This window comes from Manis javanica, chromosome 9, assembly GCF_040802235.1.
Source record: "Manis javanica isolate MJ-LG chromosome 9, MJ_LKY, whole genome shotgun sequence".
In the NCBI taxonomy this organism is placed as follows: domain Eukaryota; kingdom Metazoa; phylum Chordata; class Mammalia; order Pholidota; family Manidae; genus Manis; species Manis javanica.
In genome coordinates this window covers 90,976,191-90,995,124 of record NC_133164.1, presented here as the reverse complement: position 1 = coordinate 90,995,124, position 18,934 = coordinate 90,976,191, and the positions used below count along the sequence as shown (strand labels likewise).

Sequence of the window (18,934 nt, the reverse complement as noted above, 5' to 3'; positions counted from 1 at the left end):
TTTCTTTCAATTGCTTTAAAATATACATTTGTTTTAAATTTTTAAACAATAATAGGTAAAATTGCTAAGTAAATAGTTCATTAAAAAGAGGTCAGTTATCTCTAGATTAACCTGTAAATTGGGGACAATGTCTATAAGGAATTTTGTTTTCAGGAAATTTAAAGCTAATTCTTAAAATCATTGGGAAAAGTAAATGTGGAGGAATAACCAAGGCTGTCTTACAAATTTTGACAATTTTGAAGGAAAAGCAGTAATCGTGTGTGATATAATGAGTTATAAGAAATATGTATTTGGTCATTCTTATGACCAAATATATAGTTCCAAGGTATATTTGATCTTCATCCACAGTTCCTGAAAACACTGCTGAGTCGTAAAGGTGAAACAGGTGTTTTGTCATGTTAATGAGAGACTTTTGGACCCCCACCCAAGGTTAGGGGCTGGAGACTGAATCAGACAATGGCCAATAATTTAGTCAATCATGACTATGCAGTGAAACCCTCACAAAACCTGTGAGAAGAGCTCTCTCTCTCTCTGCTCTGTTGGATTCTGCTTCTTGGCTGGAGAGCTTGTATGCTTGGGGAACCAGAATATGCCTCCAAGTGCCACCGAGCCAGGCCCCAAGCCCCATGAGGATAGGAGCTCTTTTATTTGGAACCTTGCACCATGTCTCTCTTCATCTGGCTGTTAACTTGTATCCTTTGTGGTATCCTTTATTAAACTGATAAATATATGTTTTCCTGAGTTCTGTGATCCTTTCTAGCAAATAAATGGAACCTAAGGGGGAGGTTGTGGAACCTCCAATCTGTAGCTGGTAGGTCAGAAGCACAGGGAATTTTGCCTGGAACTTGTGACCTGTATCTGGAGTCCGGGGTGAAGGGCAGTCTTGTAGGATGGAGCCCTTAACCTGGGAATCTGGTGCTGTCTCTGGGCAGATAGCATCAGAATTGGGTTGAGTTCTCCAGCACCCTGCTGGTGTTTGAGAATTGCTTAGTGTAAATACGTGTGGGAAGATCCCCTCCCACATACTTACACATTAGAATCTGGTCTGGGTACCCAAATGAAGTTATACTACTATTACTGCTATGTATAATACTGTTAGTGTTATACCTATATGTAGGAAAAAATACACCATCTCATCGTGGTAGTGTGCCCTTTTAGGTAGCAGCACAGATTGTGAAGCTCCTGAAACTAGATCAGTATGAGGTTGGCACAGGAATAAGAATGTATTTGAAAGGAACAGAGTAGAGATTTATGAGGATATCCATTTTATACAGGCATTTAGTAAATTAGGCACTTTAAATTCATGGGAGAAGGGATGGAATATTAACAGATGATTCTTAGATCCTGGCTTAAGACCATATATGAAATGAATCTAGTTTCATTAAAGTTATAACATTGAAAAAAATAAACTGTGGAATTGAGTAGGAAAAATATATTATACATTTGTAATTATTCCTAGTCTTGGATTGTGAAAGACTTTGTAAATAAGATACAGGGGCCAGGAGTCAGATGTTGTTACATAAAATTATGAGATCCTTGAGTGCAGAACATAGCATATTTAACTTTGAATCACAGATTAGGAGAAAATATTTGCAGTATCTACAATGGGAAAAAGTTGGTATTTATAATATGTAAAATTGTCCCATGAATGGATGAGAAAAGGCAAACAGCTTGGTAGAAAAATGGGCAACATGTGTTGATGGGCAATTCACAAAAGAAGGAATATAGATAACTAAGAAGTCAGCGTTGATAGTATACAGTCATTTGGAAGTAAACACAATCATCTTACTCCCAAGAGCTTGGCAAGAATTTTTTAATAGTGTCATGTTGGTGTAGGGAAAGGAGCATTTTTATGTGGTAGAAGTTCAAACAGGCTTTCCTGCAGGCAACTTCCAATGTCTGTCAAAATTTAAACTGCATACTTCCTAACCTGTCACTTCTACCTCTCAGAATTTATCCTATAGAAAACTTCCTCAGGTTTACAAAGATTAAAAAATATTAAAGATTTGAAGCAACATATATCATGTGACTAATTGGCAATTGAAAGGAATGAGATTGTTAAAAAGTTTGGTGGTAACAGATCAGTATATGAATGCACAAATGTCTATATGAAGTGTGAAGAAAACTAAAATGTGTGGTATGGTCTCATTAAAAAATTCTATGTGTATATCTGTTTGTATATAAGTCAGTATATAATGTTGCAAAGATACATAAAATGGTCTGAAAGGCTACATACACTAAGTAATTAACTCATATTTAAGATGAGGGGGTTTAGATGACAGGAGATTTCACTACTTATGCTCAACTTTAAGTACTTAAGTTAACTTTATGATGTACGTAAAAGTAATATTTTAAAGCTATACATAAAAGTAAAGACAACAAAATACTGAACTTCTGTGAATCCATCATGCAGCTTCAGCATTATTAACATCTTTCTGGTTTCATATAGCCAAATCTTCCCATCCTGACAACCTCCTTTTTTTCCTGGTTATTTATAGCAAATCTTAGACTTTGAGCCATTTTGACCATATATATATATATGTATCAGCAGATATTTATAATAGATAAAATTAAGATCTATATTTAAAACAATATAATTGTAGGCTCTATAACATCTAACAAAGTTAACTTTTCTTCTTCATTATTTTAAACCCAGTTTGTGTTCAATATGCCAGATTCCCTCAGAAATGTCTCTTTATAGTTAATGTTCAAATTAGAATCCAACAAGGTTCACTTATGACATTTGGTTAAGAGATCTTTTATATTCCCCTGCAACTTTTTTCTTGCTGTTCATTTGTTGAGACCATGTCGCATGGACTGTAGAATTTCTCCTGTGTGCATTTAGCTAGGTCCATCCTTGTGGTGTCTTTTCCAAGGAATATTTCATTGACAGTGTTGTACTTTTGTTGCATCACATTAAGAGACATATAATGTTTTTTATATTTAAGGGTAAGATTAATTAGTGCATTCAGTTGTTACCATTATGAATCCATTATAAAGTTCCCTATCACCTTTAACCCAGTGATGTTGGCAGCCACTTATGTTGGTTGGTTAGATCCTTTATTTTGTGAGGGGTTGCAACATTGTGAATTTATAATTCTTTCTGTGATTTTCATCCAGAATTGTTCTATAACAGTAGTTCTTAAAAGTGTGGCCCCCACACTTGTAGCATCAGTGAATATTAGTTGGAAATGCAGATTCTTGGACTTTACCTCAGACCTGCATCAGAAACTATATGTGTAGGAACCAGTAATCTGTGTTTTAGCAAGACCTCTGTGTGATTCTGAGGCACACCAGAGTTTAAGCATTTGTTGTATATAAGAAATTTACTTCGATCATTGGTGGCTCTGAAAAGGAGAGGATAAACACTTACAGGAAAAGCAGGATAAACACTTAATTTTTCCACTTTGTAAATTGAATTAGTTTTTTAACAAGCCTTTTTTAAAAGCATTTTTATGAATTTACAGATTTTTATATATTTTTATGTATTTATAGTTATTCTTTTTGATGCTGTTTGGCCAGTGGCAGCCTGTTGGAGGCTTGCTTGTGTCCATGGAATACAGCCTCAGTAATTTTTAAAAATAGTTTTCCTGCTTTTTATCAAAAGATGTTCCACATATTCTTTATCCATTCATCTACTGATAGATAGGTTGCTTCCATTTCTTGGCTTTTGTAAATAGTGCTGCGATAAACATAGGGGTGCATCTGTCTTTTTCAAACTGGGCTGCTGCATTCTTAGGTTAAATTCCTAGAAGTGGAATTCCTGGGTCAAATGGTATTTCTATTTTGAGCTTTTTGAGGAACCTCCATACTGCTTTCCTCAATGGTTGAACTAATTTACATTCCCACCAGCAGTGTAGGAGGGTTCCCCTTTCTCCACAACCTCACCAACATTTGTTGTTTGTCGTTTGGATGGTGGCAATCCTTACTGGTGTGAGCTGATAATCTCATTGTGGTTTTAATTTGCATTTCTCTGATGACTAGCGATGTGGAGCATCTTTTCATGTGTCTGTTGGCCATCTGAATTTCTTCTTTGGAGAACTGTCTGTTCAGCTCCTCTGCCCATTTTTTAATTGGATTATTTGCTTTTTGTTTGGTACATATACACAATGGAATATTATTCAGCCATAAGAAGAAAACAAATCCTACCATTTGCAACAACATGGATGGAGCTAGAGGATATTATGCTCAGTGAAAGAAGCCAGGCAGAGAAAGACAAGTACGAAATGATTTCACTCATATGTGGAATATAAGAACAAAGAAAAACTGAAGAAACAAAACAGCAGCAGAATCACAGAACCCAAGAATGGACTGACAGTTACCAAAGGGAATCAGACTGGGTGGGAAGGGAGGGATAAGGGCAGGGACAAAGAAAGGGGGCATTACGATTAGCATGTATAATGTGGGGGGTGCATGGGGAGGGCTGTACAACACAGAGAAGACAAGTAGTGATTCTACAGCATCTTACTACGCTGATGGACAGTGACTGTAATGGAGATTGGTGAAGGGGGCAGCCTAGTAAACACTGTTCTTCATGTAATTGTAGATTAATGATAACAACAACAACAAAATGCAATTGCAAAAAAAAAAAGAAAAGAGAAGATGAGATGTTCCAGACTCATCTTATGTATTTCCTGCTTTTATTAGCAGTTATTTAGGCCCTACAGTATGGGTCCTGGGATAGATGATTGATTTCAGTACATTTCTTTGCATTTAGTTACTTTAACAAATGTTTCATTGATGAATAGGAGTGATAACTTACCTCTTAGGGCTGTTTTGAAGATAAATTGAGATACATAATAAACTTCTGGAACAGTACTAGGTCCTAAAAAATAAGTCAATAATTTTTATTACCCACTTATATGTGGATTCTGAAAAACAAGCAAGTAAAACTGAAATAGACTCATAAACACACAAAAGACTGTAGTTGCTGTAAGGGAGGGGGCAGGGGAATGGGTGAAATAGGTGAAGGGGAAAATTAGGGAGAATGTTTTTGATACTTTGATTTGGGTAATGTTTACATGAATGTATACACATACCAAAATTCATCAAGCTGTACACTAAGACTGTGCATTAAATTGTACCTCAGTATAAAATAAAATATTTAAAAAATTTTTAAATGTTGCTCTTAAAAGAAGAAGAAAGTTTTAGTTTTCAGTCTCACTCTAGAATCATGTTTAAAAGTAATCCGATGTGTATTCTTCCAGAACTCTTCCAGTTAACAGTGTCATTTATTGTGATTTAATAGTCCAGGATGAGGTTTGTTCTCAAGATTTTAAAAATTCATTTGTTGCATATACCAAAATCAAGGTTTTAAAAATTATTTCAGGAACTTGAATTGCTTTTGGCATTTTAAAATGGGAAAGATGTCCATTTGCTTGGGTCCTACCTAGGTGGAGTGTTTTTTAAGTCAAACATAGAAAGAGACCATGGATAAGTGCACCTGCAGGACAAAGTCAGCACCACCCAGAAGCCTTTTCAGCATGTAGGCTGAAGCTAAGCACTTAATATATCAATTATGTGTTTCCCCTTTATGACTTAATTCTTTATTGATAGCTCTTGAACCCTCCCCCTCCAAGTCTTTCTTGATCTTTCTTCAAAGTAGGAGTATGTGCTGTGTGTGTAAGTTGGTGTGGATGTGTCTAACTTAACACTATTATCTTAGTTATCTTTTCTTATCAGAATATAAATCTATCTCATTTTTGAACCATTAGAATATTGGATTATATGGATATACCATGATTTATTTAGTCATCTTTTCCTTGGTGTTACCATGAATGTTCTTGTGATGCATTTATGTTCTTTGCATTGTGTTCTTTGTGCATTTATGAGAACGTATGCATAGGATAAATTCCTAGAAGTGAAATTTGCATGGCCATGGTATTTGTACAGTTATGTTTTTCATACATATTGCTAAATTATTTTTCTAAGAGGGTGCACTAATTTATATTCTAACAACCATGTCTGAAGGTATCTAAATATGATAATCATACCCATACTTTTGCTGACTTTAGTGTAAGGTTTTTATCTTGTTCAATCTAATGGATAGAAAATGGCAGTAGGTTTTGCTCACTTAACATTTGTGTCTCTTGACCTGCCTATTCATACTACTTGCCCTTGCCCATTTTTCTACAGGTTAGTCATTTGTGAGACTCTAGAATGGAGGGGATAATGAAAATATTTCAACTCGTACAATGAAAATAAGAAGAGCAGATCTGTAAGAAAGTTCATTTTTTATAGTCTGAATTTGAAGTTGAGGTTTCTGAGAGCAGTGTAATTTAGTTTTACATGTGTTCCGCCTTTAGCTATATTGGGTGAAATTAAGACCAGAAGCCAAGTTAGTGGAACTAATAAAGAGACAGGTCTAGGCCAAAATTTATTGATTTAGTAAATACTGAACAAATATGAATCAGCTGCTGGGCTTGGTTCCTTAGATTGGTAGGTGAGACTGACAATTGTTGCTTTCAGTGGAACTTAGTTTATTTTGGAAGCACTAGATTAAATGAAAACAATTAATGGTTCTCCATAGGAAAAAGATGCTGTGAGAACATAACAGGGTGGCCTTACCTATGTGTACTGGGTGGACAGAGAATTCCAGAGGAACACATTTAATTGAGGTCTAAGGGGTGGGTAGGAGTTGGGAAGGTTGGAGAGGTAGTAGTAATATCGGGCATGAGGAGAGAGCAGGGTTGAGGATGAAGACACACATTTTTGGGCTTTTGGTTCATATTAATGATTTTAAATGTTCAGATCTGGAAAACAATAGAAGACCTTTGAAGGATTTTAAGAGATAGTCTTCCAAAAGTCTGAAGCATCCTGGCAGTGGTATAGGAATACACCAGTTCTATCCATTTTTCACCTACCTCAGCTATTAAAAAGCAGCCGTCTGTGTTTGAACCCTTGTCCTGTCTGGGACAGGTAGAATCCACTTGAGAATTACCTGTTGATTATGAACTTAGTCTGATTAAAAATATTACTAAGTTAAACAGCTACCTATGTGTCCATATGAACATGTCTTCCAGCCTGTAGTCGTTTAGTTGACTAGGTTAATAAAAGAGGCTGCCCAACAGTTGTTAATAAATCTTTAATAGATGTTTTTTTCATAAAAATGGTTTTTCTGATTTCCTCCTGTAAGACTTACAGTAATATTCACTGTGTGTGTGTGCATGTATATGTATGTTTATTCTATTTTTTGCTACTTTTTTCCATGTAGAAGGCTTCCCCAAAAAAGAGGGTTCTTATGTTTATAGATAACACAATAAAATTTTAGTAATTGGTTAATATTTATCAGCATTGTCATCTACTTTGGTTTCAAATTTCAGTCTCCATAAAAACATGGGTGATTAAATTAGATTACAATATTCTGCATATCAAAATGAGCCAACATATGGCCTATACAGTGTTAAGAAAATAAGTAATGATCTTATGAGCTTCTGATTATGAATAAGTAAAACTAGATCATGAACTGATAATGAGTTAGTGAAACTGGATGGCATTTCTGTAATCCTTTGGTGGGCTAAATCTGTTCATACCGTTATCCAAGCCCAGACTCTTCTTTTTGAAACCTTGTAGTGGACCTTTTTTTTAACTTGAATTCTCAGTGAATTGTTATGTAACTTTTTTTTTACTCGTGTGATGAACTGAACTTGTATTGCCATTATGCTCAACTTTTTAGGTATGTATTGCCGTTATGCTCAGTTTTTTAGGTAATACATTCTCATAAATTAGCCAGCCAGCCAGATTTTATTAGTATTTGTTTGTTGTGATGTACTTGCTAAATACAAGGTCTCAGACACGGTAATATATTTAGTGTCCACAGGATCTTAAAATTTAGTTGAGAGAGGTGAGATAAGACAGTTCCTCAAAGTATAGGTGTTGTCTTGTCTTTATTTGGCTTGTACTTTATTGGTACAAATAAATACAGCAGTATTACACAAGTACAGATACACTGGGATATATAATAGTATATTTATGATTGCTTCCAGTGTTGATGTGATGTATTAGCGGAAAGAAGGAATAAAGAAAAAAAGAGAACTAACATTTTTAGTGATGTGACCTATCACCTGTCAGTTTGTATAGAGCTTGCAAACTCCTTGATTGGACAGGAAAGGTTATTTTTGGTCTGCTCAGCATGGTCCCTGGCACATAGCAAATATTAAATAAACATTGGTTAAATTGAATAGGAAATTTGGAAAATAGGTGTCTTTATAAGGAACCCTATGAACAGTAGAAACATAGGAATTGTCTAGGTCAGACCCATTTTTTAGCCTTATATTCTGTTGCTAACAGTTATTTCTTTTTCTTCAAGGAATTACAAAATAGCTTTTTTACCTTTTTTGTTAATTTTGTATATTTTAATAACAATTCATGGCTCTTATTTTAAAAATTATCAAAATTCATTTGAAAATCATTTTTCTGATTTTCTTCTGGAATTGCTTGTTGTAATTTGTTCCCTTAGTTTATTATTTGCTCTATGTGCAGGTGCAGATTTTAAATGAAAGTAAATTTTCCCTGAAAATTTGAAGTAGCATATAAGTTATGTCAGTTTCTGGGTATTTTTCATATTTTAGTCTGGGTTCCACAAGGAAAAAAGTGAAAATAATGTCCTGGTATTTATTTAGACTCACACTGAATTTGTCCTTTAGAATTATTGTGAAGCATGTTTGGAAGTCTTGTAAATTTTTACTTTATTTTACATTGTAGAAACCAGTCTGAATTGTTTTTTTGAGATTAGTAACGCAGGAATTTAAAAAACATTTAAAATATATACTTTAAAATTTTTGTGGTAAGATAACATAAAATGTTCTATTTTATCCATTTTTAAGTGTACAGTTTGTGGTATTATGTTCATTCACACTGTTACGCAGCTACCATCACCATCCATCTCCAGAACTCTTTTCATCTTACAAAACTGGATCTCTGTGTCCTTTAAACAATAACTGTCCATATCTCCCTTTGCCCAGCCCCTGGCAACCCTTAATTCTACTTTGTGTCTGTGACTTTGACTATTCTAGGTATCTCATGTCTTTTTGTGACTGACTTGTTTTACTTAGCATAATGTCCTCTAGATTCATCCATGTTGCAGCATGTGTCAATGTCCTTTCTTTTTAAGACTGAATAATGTTTCATTTTAATGTATATACCATGTTATGTTTATCCATTCATGTGTCATTGGATACTTGGGTTGCTTCCACCTTTTTGCATTTGCAAACAGTTCTGCTAACACTCTAAAATATTTTGATTGAGTTGCTATGTAATCTTCTCAAAAGGTAACATCCTCTCATTTATGACAGGCATTGTCTAGTTGTTAAGAAGGAACGCTCTGGAGTTGGACATTTTTGGGTTCAAATTCTGGCTTATCCTTTCCTATTTCACTGTGGGCAAATAACCTTTTCGCTGTCTATTTGTTCAGCTACCAAATGCAGATAATAATGGTGCCTTGCCATATTTGGATTATATTGGGTAATATATGTTAAGTGCTTAAAATAGTGTGTAACACATAGTACAAGTTTGATAAATGTTATCATTATTTAGGAAAGGAATCCATTGATTGGTTCCGGTATTGCAGATAATCTCCTAACTAGGTAAATAGTAAAAACTCATTTGATCTGAGAAGGCAAATAGTTGGATTAAATAATACCAGCCTTTTCTTTGGATGGGGTTTTCTTTGGACAGGAGTAGGTAAAAAAAAAAAAAGATTGAATATTGGGGGAAATTATCATTATTATATTATATTCATGGTTAAGTCCTGGTATCTTAATCAGTTATATTCTATATGATTTAACCAGACAAGAATCAGAAGTTAGTCTCCTGTTATTGCCATCTCTTCTTTTTGTTTATTTTATGTTAGTGATTTTCAAAAGCATGAAAAATGGTGGGCAACTACAGACAGGGGAAACTAAGTTATGCAGTGGATGGCATAGGTTTGTAAAGTCTGATCATTTGTGATTCAGTATTTTGTAGTTTCTTGTGAGAAGGTTGGGTTGGTAGTTTTACCTAAAGATGTGTAAAACTATTATGAAATGTATAAAAGATTATGCTCAACCAACTAAATTTTCGTTTCGTTTATGAATTTTGAGTCATATTCAGTACTACTGTGCCACTTAGCATTGTAACCAGTAAAAATGTGTTCTGGCCCACACTTGTTGAAATCTTGTCTCCTCTTTTAGAAGGATGACTAAGCCCACAGAATAAAATGAGTAGGGGCATATTTTTGTCAAGATGAATTCATTTATTTAAGGTCATGTAATACAAAGGGGAAAAATGATCTAAACTTAACCCATCTGGTCTCCCTAACATTTACTCTTCTAGCTTGGGAAATATTTACTTCATAAACAAAAAATATGTAATTGATTGAAGTGATGTTTCTTTCAACCTATTTTACATTTTGTTTCACAGTAACTTAATGGTCAATTTAAAAATCAACATGGGCATTAAAATAATCATAAATTCAATTTCAGATTTAGGTTGTCGGCTTAATAATGTGACCATTCATCATCTTATTTTAAGTAAGTTGTATTTCATGTAGTGTTTAATAGTTGTAATGAAATTTAGCACAGGAAAGAGTCACAGAGATGCATTTTACAGACAAGAGATTCCACTGTATAAAACTGTTAGTTTGGTAATAGTGATAAGGCTAGCAATCCAAGGGTTAGTAGTATGAGCAACTAAGTAAAACTGCAAGGAAACAGAGATACATCATTGACTACCTCTGCCTCTTGAGTTCTCTTTTTTTTCTACACATCCATCTCCAGGAACCATAGAGTAGGTATTCTAGTGAGTTAAAGAATAGTGAGTTGGTAAGTTTGTAGTAGAATTAGTAGCTAGAGTTGAACATAATATTTAAAGGTTAGTAGGATTGTTGTAGCTCTTGGTGTTTAATTCAAGTATTGAGAAAGTTTGTCCGAGTAGGATATTTTAAGTAGATTTTTAAATTTTTTTATTTTTCAGCCAAACCAAACAGGAAACTTACTTTTCTCTACCTAGCCAATGATGTCATTCAGAACAGCAAAAGGAAGGGGCCGGAGTTTACAAAAGATTTTGCACCAGTTATAGTGGAGGCTTTTAAGCATGTTTCAAGGTATGATCATTGTTTTGGGTAGTAGGTAATTTGTCTTAAATGCATAATATGTGCTTTGCTAAAATTTGTCTTAGGTGATCAAAATAAGAAACAGGGAATGTGTTTCTTTGAAGTTTTCATTTGAAAAGATTTAACCTATAAATGGCATTTGTAAATGTGTTAAATATTCTCTGTGAAGGAAAATTTTTGGACCAGTAAGATGAACATTTGGAGTACTTGAATACAGCTTTACTTTAAAAGACCAAAAGCAACTGCTATGTTGGTATGAACTTCATTAAGAATGAAAGTATTAAATTGAAAATTTGTGTACTTACTAAGCTATCAATCTTACAACTAATATATCTGGATAAACTTAGTTATCCTTTCCTTTCATATTACATATTCCTTTCATAAGGTTTTCTAGTATGTGGGTATATGTCATAACATTTTTAAATGTTTTGGAAATTATTTAAAATAATCAAACTGAAAAGTTTTGCTGCAGAAAAATTCTGATGGTAGAAGTTTGTACTTTGGCTGAAGTCCTTTTAAAATGCTTATAATAGAAATATTCTATGCAAATATTCAGTAGATTACTGGGTAAACACTGGGGTAGACTATTAAAACAATCTAAATTACAGAATTTAGTCGTGAATGATGATCAGTGATGAAGTGTTAAGTGATTTAGAGATGAAAATAGACTCGCCACGTGCGCTGCAGTTTTAGTTACAGTGGATAAACATTTAAAAAAATTATAGAGTGTGAAATACTGCTGTATGTTGCTTTCTTAATGCTTTTCCTTCATTTTTTAAACTATCTTTTCAGATGTTGGTGTTTCTTAGGGTTTTGTCCTAGGCGTTCTTCTGGGGTCATGTTCTTTACTTGCTCCCTGGGTGATTTTATACACTGCTTGTATTCAGTTATTATCCGTACCCTAATAACCCTCAGTCTTACACTCCAGTCCAGAATAAAGAATTTTTTCTTTATTTTGGACCCATATGACCAGTTATTGCCTATTGAATTTCTAGTTTTATGCTTCTAAACATCTCAAACTCACTGTGTCTGATACAAACTTGTATGTCCTTGTTCCTTGTCAGAATGGCTTTTCTGGATTTCAGTCTCAGTGAATGGCAAGTCCATGTATCCATACGCCTATTCAAGAAATTAGATGTTATCTTTAACTTTGTGTGATACGTGATTTTGAATATATCACACTCACTCTTTTACTCATGTTATCCCATATTGTACATGTAGTTCCCTTAGTTGTTTAGGTTTCTTTCTGTTCCTGTTAGCATAATGTCATCTCTGTATAATTTCAGTACCCTCCAATATAATTTAATCCATTTAGGAAACAGTAGCCAGAGTTGTATAGCTGATCAAAACACTCCGTTGCCTTTAAATGATTCTCATTTGTTGTAGAGATCAAATCTAAATCCTGAGCAAGACTTAGGATGTTCCTTCATGGTCCTGTCTACTCCTTCAGACTCCTGTCTCATATGTGTTACCACACACACACACACACACACACACACACACACACACACACACACTACTCAGGATTCAATAAAATATTTATTGATTGCCTACTATGTGCTGGGCCCTGAGGATACAGTAAGTGAGTAAGACAAAGTTCTAGTGGAACTACATTTCAGTTGATGAAAAAGGTAATAACTAGATAGACAAGTGAATATATATTACATATATTATGTAAAAATGTAAGTGCTGTGATAGATAAGATATGTAAGTGAGATATATATATATATGTTATGATGTCAAAAGATAAGTACTATGAAGAAATAGAAGAACTAGAGTATGATAGTGCTCAATTATATCATGAGAATGAGATAAAGAATGACTATTTTGGGAGGTGTCATTTGAACAGAGGCTAAAGGAAAGGATGAAATGAACCATTTGATTATCTAGTAGGAAAGGAGTCCAGGTAAAGAGAATACTTGGCAGAAACAATGAGACAGCTGTGTATTGGATATGTTAGAGATCAGCAAGAAGATTTGTAAGGAAGAAGGTACTCAGGGAATGTGGACTGAGAGGTAGCCAGGAAGCAGAACATGTCTACCTTGTGGCCCAGCATAAGGATTTTGTTTTATTTTTAGTAATGATTTGTATTAATAGAGACTAGAGTGAAATAGTAGAGTGTAGGAAACCAGTGAGAAGACTGTTACAGAAATCCAGGCAAGAGGTAATAGTGGCTCAGTCTACAATGGTAGTGATAAACGTGGTGGGAAGTGTTGGGAGTAGTCTGCCACTTCCCTGTATATCCAGTCTTCAGACCTCAAATTAAATACCACTTCTTCAAATTTCCAATCTCTCTTGAACTGGGCCAGATCTCTTTTTTTAATTTTATTAAGGTAATTTTATTAAGGTTTTACATGATCAACATTCTAATTACTACATTCACTCATATTATCAAGTGCCCGCCACACCCTATTGCAGTCACTGTCCATCAGCATAGTTAAGATGCCGCAGTCACTACTTGTCTTCTTTCTGTTACACTGTCTTCTCTGTGACCCACCCCCCTACCACCCACACCATGTGCACCAATCATAATACCCTTCAATCCCCTTCTCCCTCCCTCCCCAACCACCCTCCTACACCCCTCCCCTTTGGGAACCGCTAGTCCCTCTTGGAGTCTGAGTCTGCTGCTGTTTTGTTCCTTCAGTTTTGCTTCATTATTTTACTCCACAAATGAGTGAAATCATTTGGTATTTGTCTTTCTCTGCCTAGCTTATTTCACTGAGCATAATACCCTCTAGCTCCATCCATGTTGTTGCAAGTGGTAGGATATGTTTTCCTCTTATAGGGCCAGATCTCTCTTATGCCTGTCTGTAGTACTCATCTTGTTCTCTTTTGTGGCACTTAAAAAACAGTTGCCATTTTTATCTCCAGTGTGAAAGATAGGGCCTTGATCAATAAATACTTGGTAGCTTCATCAGCTCCTTTAGGGTTAGGGCATCTACTTTGTATACCAGTTGGTCCTAGCACTTGTACATTTTTGTTTGTTTGTAATTTTATGTTTAATAATATGTCTAAACTCTTTAAGGGAAGCAGTCTCTCTGTCTTGATCACTTCACCCCTGAACTGCTAGTCACATACTGATGCTCAATAAACATTTGGACGGCTTTTTTTCAGTGTCTGATATACTTAAAATTACCATTGGTTTTTCAATAGTGCCATATATTTTTACTGTTAACATTTTTATTTTTTCTTTAGTGAAACTGATGAAAGTTGTAAGAAACACCTTGGAAGAGTGTTATCTATTTGGGAAGAAAGGTCTGTTTATGAAAATGATGTATTAGAACAACTTAAGCAAGCTCTGTGTAAGTGTATACTCTTTATCATGATACCTTCATTAAAATATATTCTTTCATTAAAACTTAAATGCTTTTTAAATTCAGATGGTGATAAGAAGCCTAGGAAGCGAACTTATGAACAGATAAAGGTAGATGAAAATGAAAACTGTTCCTCTCTGGGATCTCCAAGTGAACCACCACAGGTAGAAATTTTCCTCTGTTAATGCAGTTACATTACTGTTACTTCACATGGCCACCAAACTTTATTAATGTCAATGTTTAACTTCTGTAAATTGATTTTTTTAAAAATGTTTCTGGATAGAGGAAAGAGGCTATGTGACTGTCTCATTTTCTGACTAACAAATAGCTTATGTTTAATGTAGTATGTTGTGTATTGTACACTATGCAGTCATTTTGCATAGAAGGAAGATTTCTGATTGTTAAGTATGATTAGGTCTGGTGAGATACTTATTTAAACAGATTCCTTTTAAATAAATAAAACATTATAATATAAGACTGTTTTGTTGTGTGATTTAAGTACACTACAAATTATATTCATAGAGGTGAACACTGCCCTTTTAAGTATTTTTGCTTTTAAACATGTAAAAATGAGTGTTAAAGTAACAAGGATGTATTCATATAGTTCTGTGTAAGTATATAGAACCATGTAGTACCATAGTAAAATAAAATGGATTAGAATCATTATTTTAATACCTTTGTCCTCCCAGGTTGGTACCCTATAGCATACCTTAACCATCAGATGATTCCAGAAAGACATTTTTAACTTTTATTTATGTGGGCATTCAGTCTTAAAGCTTCCTCCTTCTATGTTTCAAACATATAGGAGGGCCAGATAAAATTTAAAAGGAGAAAATGAAGACATAGCCATACTCATAAAGCAAGGTAAATATCTTTGCGGGCTAGAAATGATACAGAAACACAACTTAGTATGTGAGCCCAAGCCTAGTTCCTGCTGAGCAGATGATGTGTTGCTAGAAATTAGTATCTTACAGGGTAAGAACTCAGTGCTCCATGAGAGATGGAGGACTGGACCTGAACTTCTACATGAAACCAAAGAGTGGGTGTAGCTCTTTCCTCCATGAATGGAGCTTGAAAGCGAGATATAATCAATTCCTGCCTAGAATTTTGAATTTATATCAATGTTAGTACTGACCATCGTGCGCAGCTAGGACCTGAGCCAAGCTACCTGTTGGCTTAATGACAGGCTTGCTGAAACCTACATGGTTACTGTGGGTAGATCTTGAATAGGAAAGTGATAAGAACATAATATTTGGAACAACTTAACATTAAGGTTTATAATTCTTTCTATTTGATGATAATTCATGACAGAGCATCACTTTGTGCCAAGAGCCTCATATTTTACTTGAGTTTTAGATAATAGGGTTTGACCCTTTCCTACTGTCTTTGATGAAATAGCAACCTCAGCTGTACTTCCTAGGAGTATCTGTCTAATTTTAGTCTACTACTTACATAAAAATGCTATTGCTTTTCATTTTATAATGACCATTTTCAGGTTAGTTTTACTGCTTAATTCTCAATGGTTCAACATTGTAGTCACTGCTTAATTTATGTAATTCCTTAGAAGAATGGCTAAAATTTCTGTTTGTAGGATCCAGTTGAACTCATTTCATTTTCCTCTGTTAGGAATTCCTAAGCCAGTGTTGTTTCAGATAATTTGCTTTCTTATCTGACCCTTTATTACAGCCCTGGGAACTCAGAATTAATGCATGTAGGAGTGTGAAGGTGGGATGAGAATAGGTTATAGTTAAGGCATGCATGCATTGTCAAGATCATAAAGCCAGGGTTCTTCTTAGAACTCCAGAAAATTTTAGGACTTTCTAAGACTGGTTAAAAAATAATATACAAGTTAATAAGAGCACCATGAAAAATAAGCTTCCGGTAATTGTAATTGCTCTTAAGGTCACTTTTATTATAGGGGGATATATCTTATAATGAAATTATTTTTTAAATACTGGGATTTTTAAACAGAGTAATGAATTAAAAGCCTACTTGGAAATAGTACATTTATTAGGTTCCGTTCAGTTTTATCATGTTTAATCATTTGCTATGTGCTATATCCCAGTGACAGCATTTTTATGAGGGCATAGCTTAAAGAAAAATGAGTAATGGCTGTCAGTGACATCTTAAAATATACATAGAACTGGTAATATCCTATATTTACTTTAGGTATGTGCATGATTTCCTAGTGTTCCAGAATCTATTCTTGGAGATTAAAAAAGGAAGGAAAAAAAAGAAGAGGTGGGATGGGGATGGAGACTAATAAAATTTACTCGTTTTTCTTTGGAATAACTTTATAGATACTGTGAATTGTAGTATCACCAGCAAAGACTGGCCCTTCTCTTTTAATTATAGCTGGTATGAAAACAACTAAAATAATCTAATGGTAAATTTTATACCAGTTAAGTAGTATATAAACTTTAGTCCTCAGGTGTGTGGAACTTTGTAATATTTTAATGATCTTATTAACAAACCATGTAATAGTTGAAGACACCATATTTGAACATATTCCAAAACTATTTCTCTATGGCTTTAATTATATCATTTAGAATCTGGGAGACTCTAATATGTTGTGGTAAGAGATGATTTGTATCCCTATTCCCCAATATCCAATTTAATATTAAAAAATCATTCTCATGTATAATGCATACATAAAACTTATATTGTTGAAATTATAGTCTGCCTTCCCTTTTACCAGTATATTTATTTGGCATATAAAATCAATCAGGTCATTTTAATAGGTAATTATTTTTACATTGTGTCCACTACTGGAGTATGAGCTTCTCAAGGCCGAGGACCATGTTTCATTTATGTTTCCAGTTTATATATTTCCAATACCTAACATAATGTAGCTTCTTTTTCTTAATATGTAAAAGAAATAGACTTTCTTTGAAAGCAGTTTGTATTTGAAACTTTGAATTGTAAATAACCCATGAGGATTAAGGAATATGAAAGAAATTTCTAGTCTTTTATATTTAGTTAAGCTTCATTTATTTTTAAGCTTCATTTATTTTAGTTCTAAAGTTAGTTAACTTTTTAGACTCTAGATCTCGTTAGAGCATTACAAGATCTAGAAAATGCAGCTTCAGGTGATGCAGCAGTTCATCAGAGAATAGCATCTTTGCCTGTTGAAGTCCAAGAAGTATCCCTACTAGATAAGATAACAGGTAAGAAAGAAAATAATCTAAATCTCTTTTGGGAGTTGGGGTGATGGAACAGCATATGGCATTGTTTCTGTTGTGTAATAATTTTATTACCCTTTGCTTTTCTTAGATAAAGAATCTGGAGAAAGGCTTTCTAAAATGGTAGAGGATGCTTGTATGTTGCTGGCAGATTATAATGGCAGATTGGCGGCAGAAATAGATGATAGGAAGCAACTCACTCGAATGTTAGCAGATTTTCTTCGTTGTCAAAAGGAAGCCCTTGCAGAGAAAGAGCATAAATTGGAAGTGCGTAACCTTTTCCTTCTTTAGTGCTTATTTTTAAATTTATTTTTTGGTAGGAATTTTAATATTCCAAACTATTTATAGCTAAGAATAATATAGGTTGGTAGGAAATTTACTATCTTAATGTTCCTGCACATTTTGCATTTTTTTTATCATAGACCTTTTAGACAGTGGTCCAGGTAAGCTATTTCTTGCATTAATGAGTTTCTTTCTACTTGAACTAAATCAACCTGCTTACATAAATTTAGAAATTTGGAATTAGCAGAATTGGTTGCATTTTAAAATTATTCATGTGAAATTCCAGTAACAATAATTCACTATAAGACTTTAAACCTTTATCTTCAAGAAAAAAATTAGTGGGAAAATAGCAGTTGGTATAAAGTCTGGTGTCAACTACAGAAAATGATGGTTGGATTTATTTAATTCCTGTTGTGAGTATAGTCATTTAGATATACAGTTAAAAAATAAAAGACATTTTTGGGCATAGAGTTTATTGTGTGTATACTATCCCCAGTCTGCTTGCCCGTGAACACTTAAATCAGTTTTGCTCAGGAAGTTAGTCTTCGTGTTACTTGTTTGTTCCATCTGTGTTCTGCTATTTAACATGTTCGTACCCTACTCCCGCTGATCCACATTATTAGTAGAAAGTCATTGCTCTTAATGAGTGCTGACTCATTAACTGAAAAATTTGGAGATGCAGGAGTAAGAAAAAGAAATACTGTCATATTTTCTTTGAGTTAGAGTAGCCATTGTTAGGGGTGAATGAGCCAGATTTGCTTTTATTTAAAAGAATCCTTCATTATAGTAGTTCATGTTTAAATTGTTTACTGCTGTAGCAATTTCTTTTTCTAATACTGTGTAGGAGAGTTTTTAATTTGTCTGGATCCCTTTATTTAGAGATAGTTCTCTCTAAATTTGTAGGTATGTTATGATTCTGCCTCTATTAAGTTGCTTTTATTTATTACTGGTTCTTGTTTCAGCAATCTTTAATTGTGCCAAAGATTGCTGTTTCTCTTGTGAGAGCAGCTACTTGATTAAGTGTCAGCATCAGAGTTTTCCCACCCCACATTCTCAGCTCTTAATTT

General features: G+C 34.2%; 1 protein-coding gene across 7 annotated transcripts in view; it reads left to right on the top strand.

Moving 5' to 3' along the window:
- Positions 1-18,934, top strand: part of RPRD1A (regulation of nuclear pre-mRNA domain containing 1A) — a 97,723-nt gene that overhangs the window by 32,378 nt on the left and 46,411 nt on the right. For all 7 annotated transcript variants that reach the window (XR_005061136.1, XR_012121196.1, XM_037017413.2 and 4 more), the window contains exons 2-6: positions 10,951-11,080; positions 14,285-14,391; positions 14,470-14,567; positions 17,444-17,570; positions 17,677-17,852. Coding sequence is in view for 5 of the 7 variants with exons in the window: in XM_037017413.2 (XP_036873308.1) it covers positions 10,951-11,080; positions 14,285-14,391; positions 14,470-14,567; positions 17,444-17,570; positions 17,677-17,852 (638 nt within the window). In the remaining 2 variants the exon portion in view is untranslated. The remainder of the gene's footprint in view (positions 1-10,950; positions 11,081-14,284; positions 14,392-14,469; positions 14,568-17,443; positions 17,571-17,676; positions 17,853-18,934) is intronic.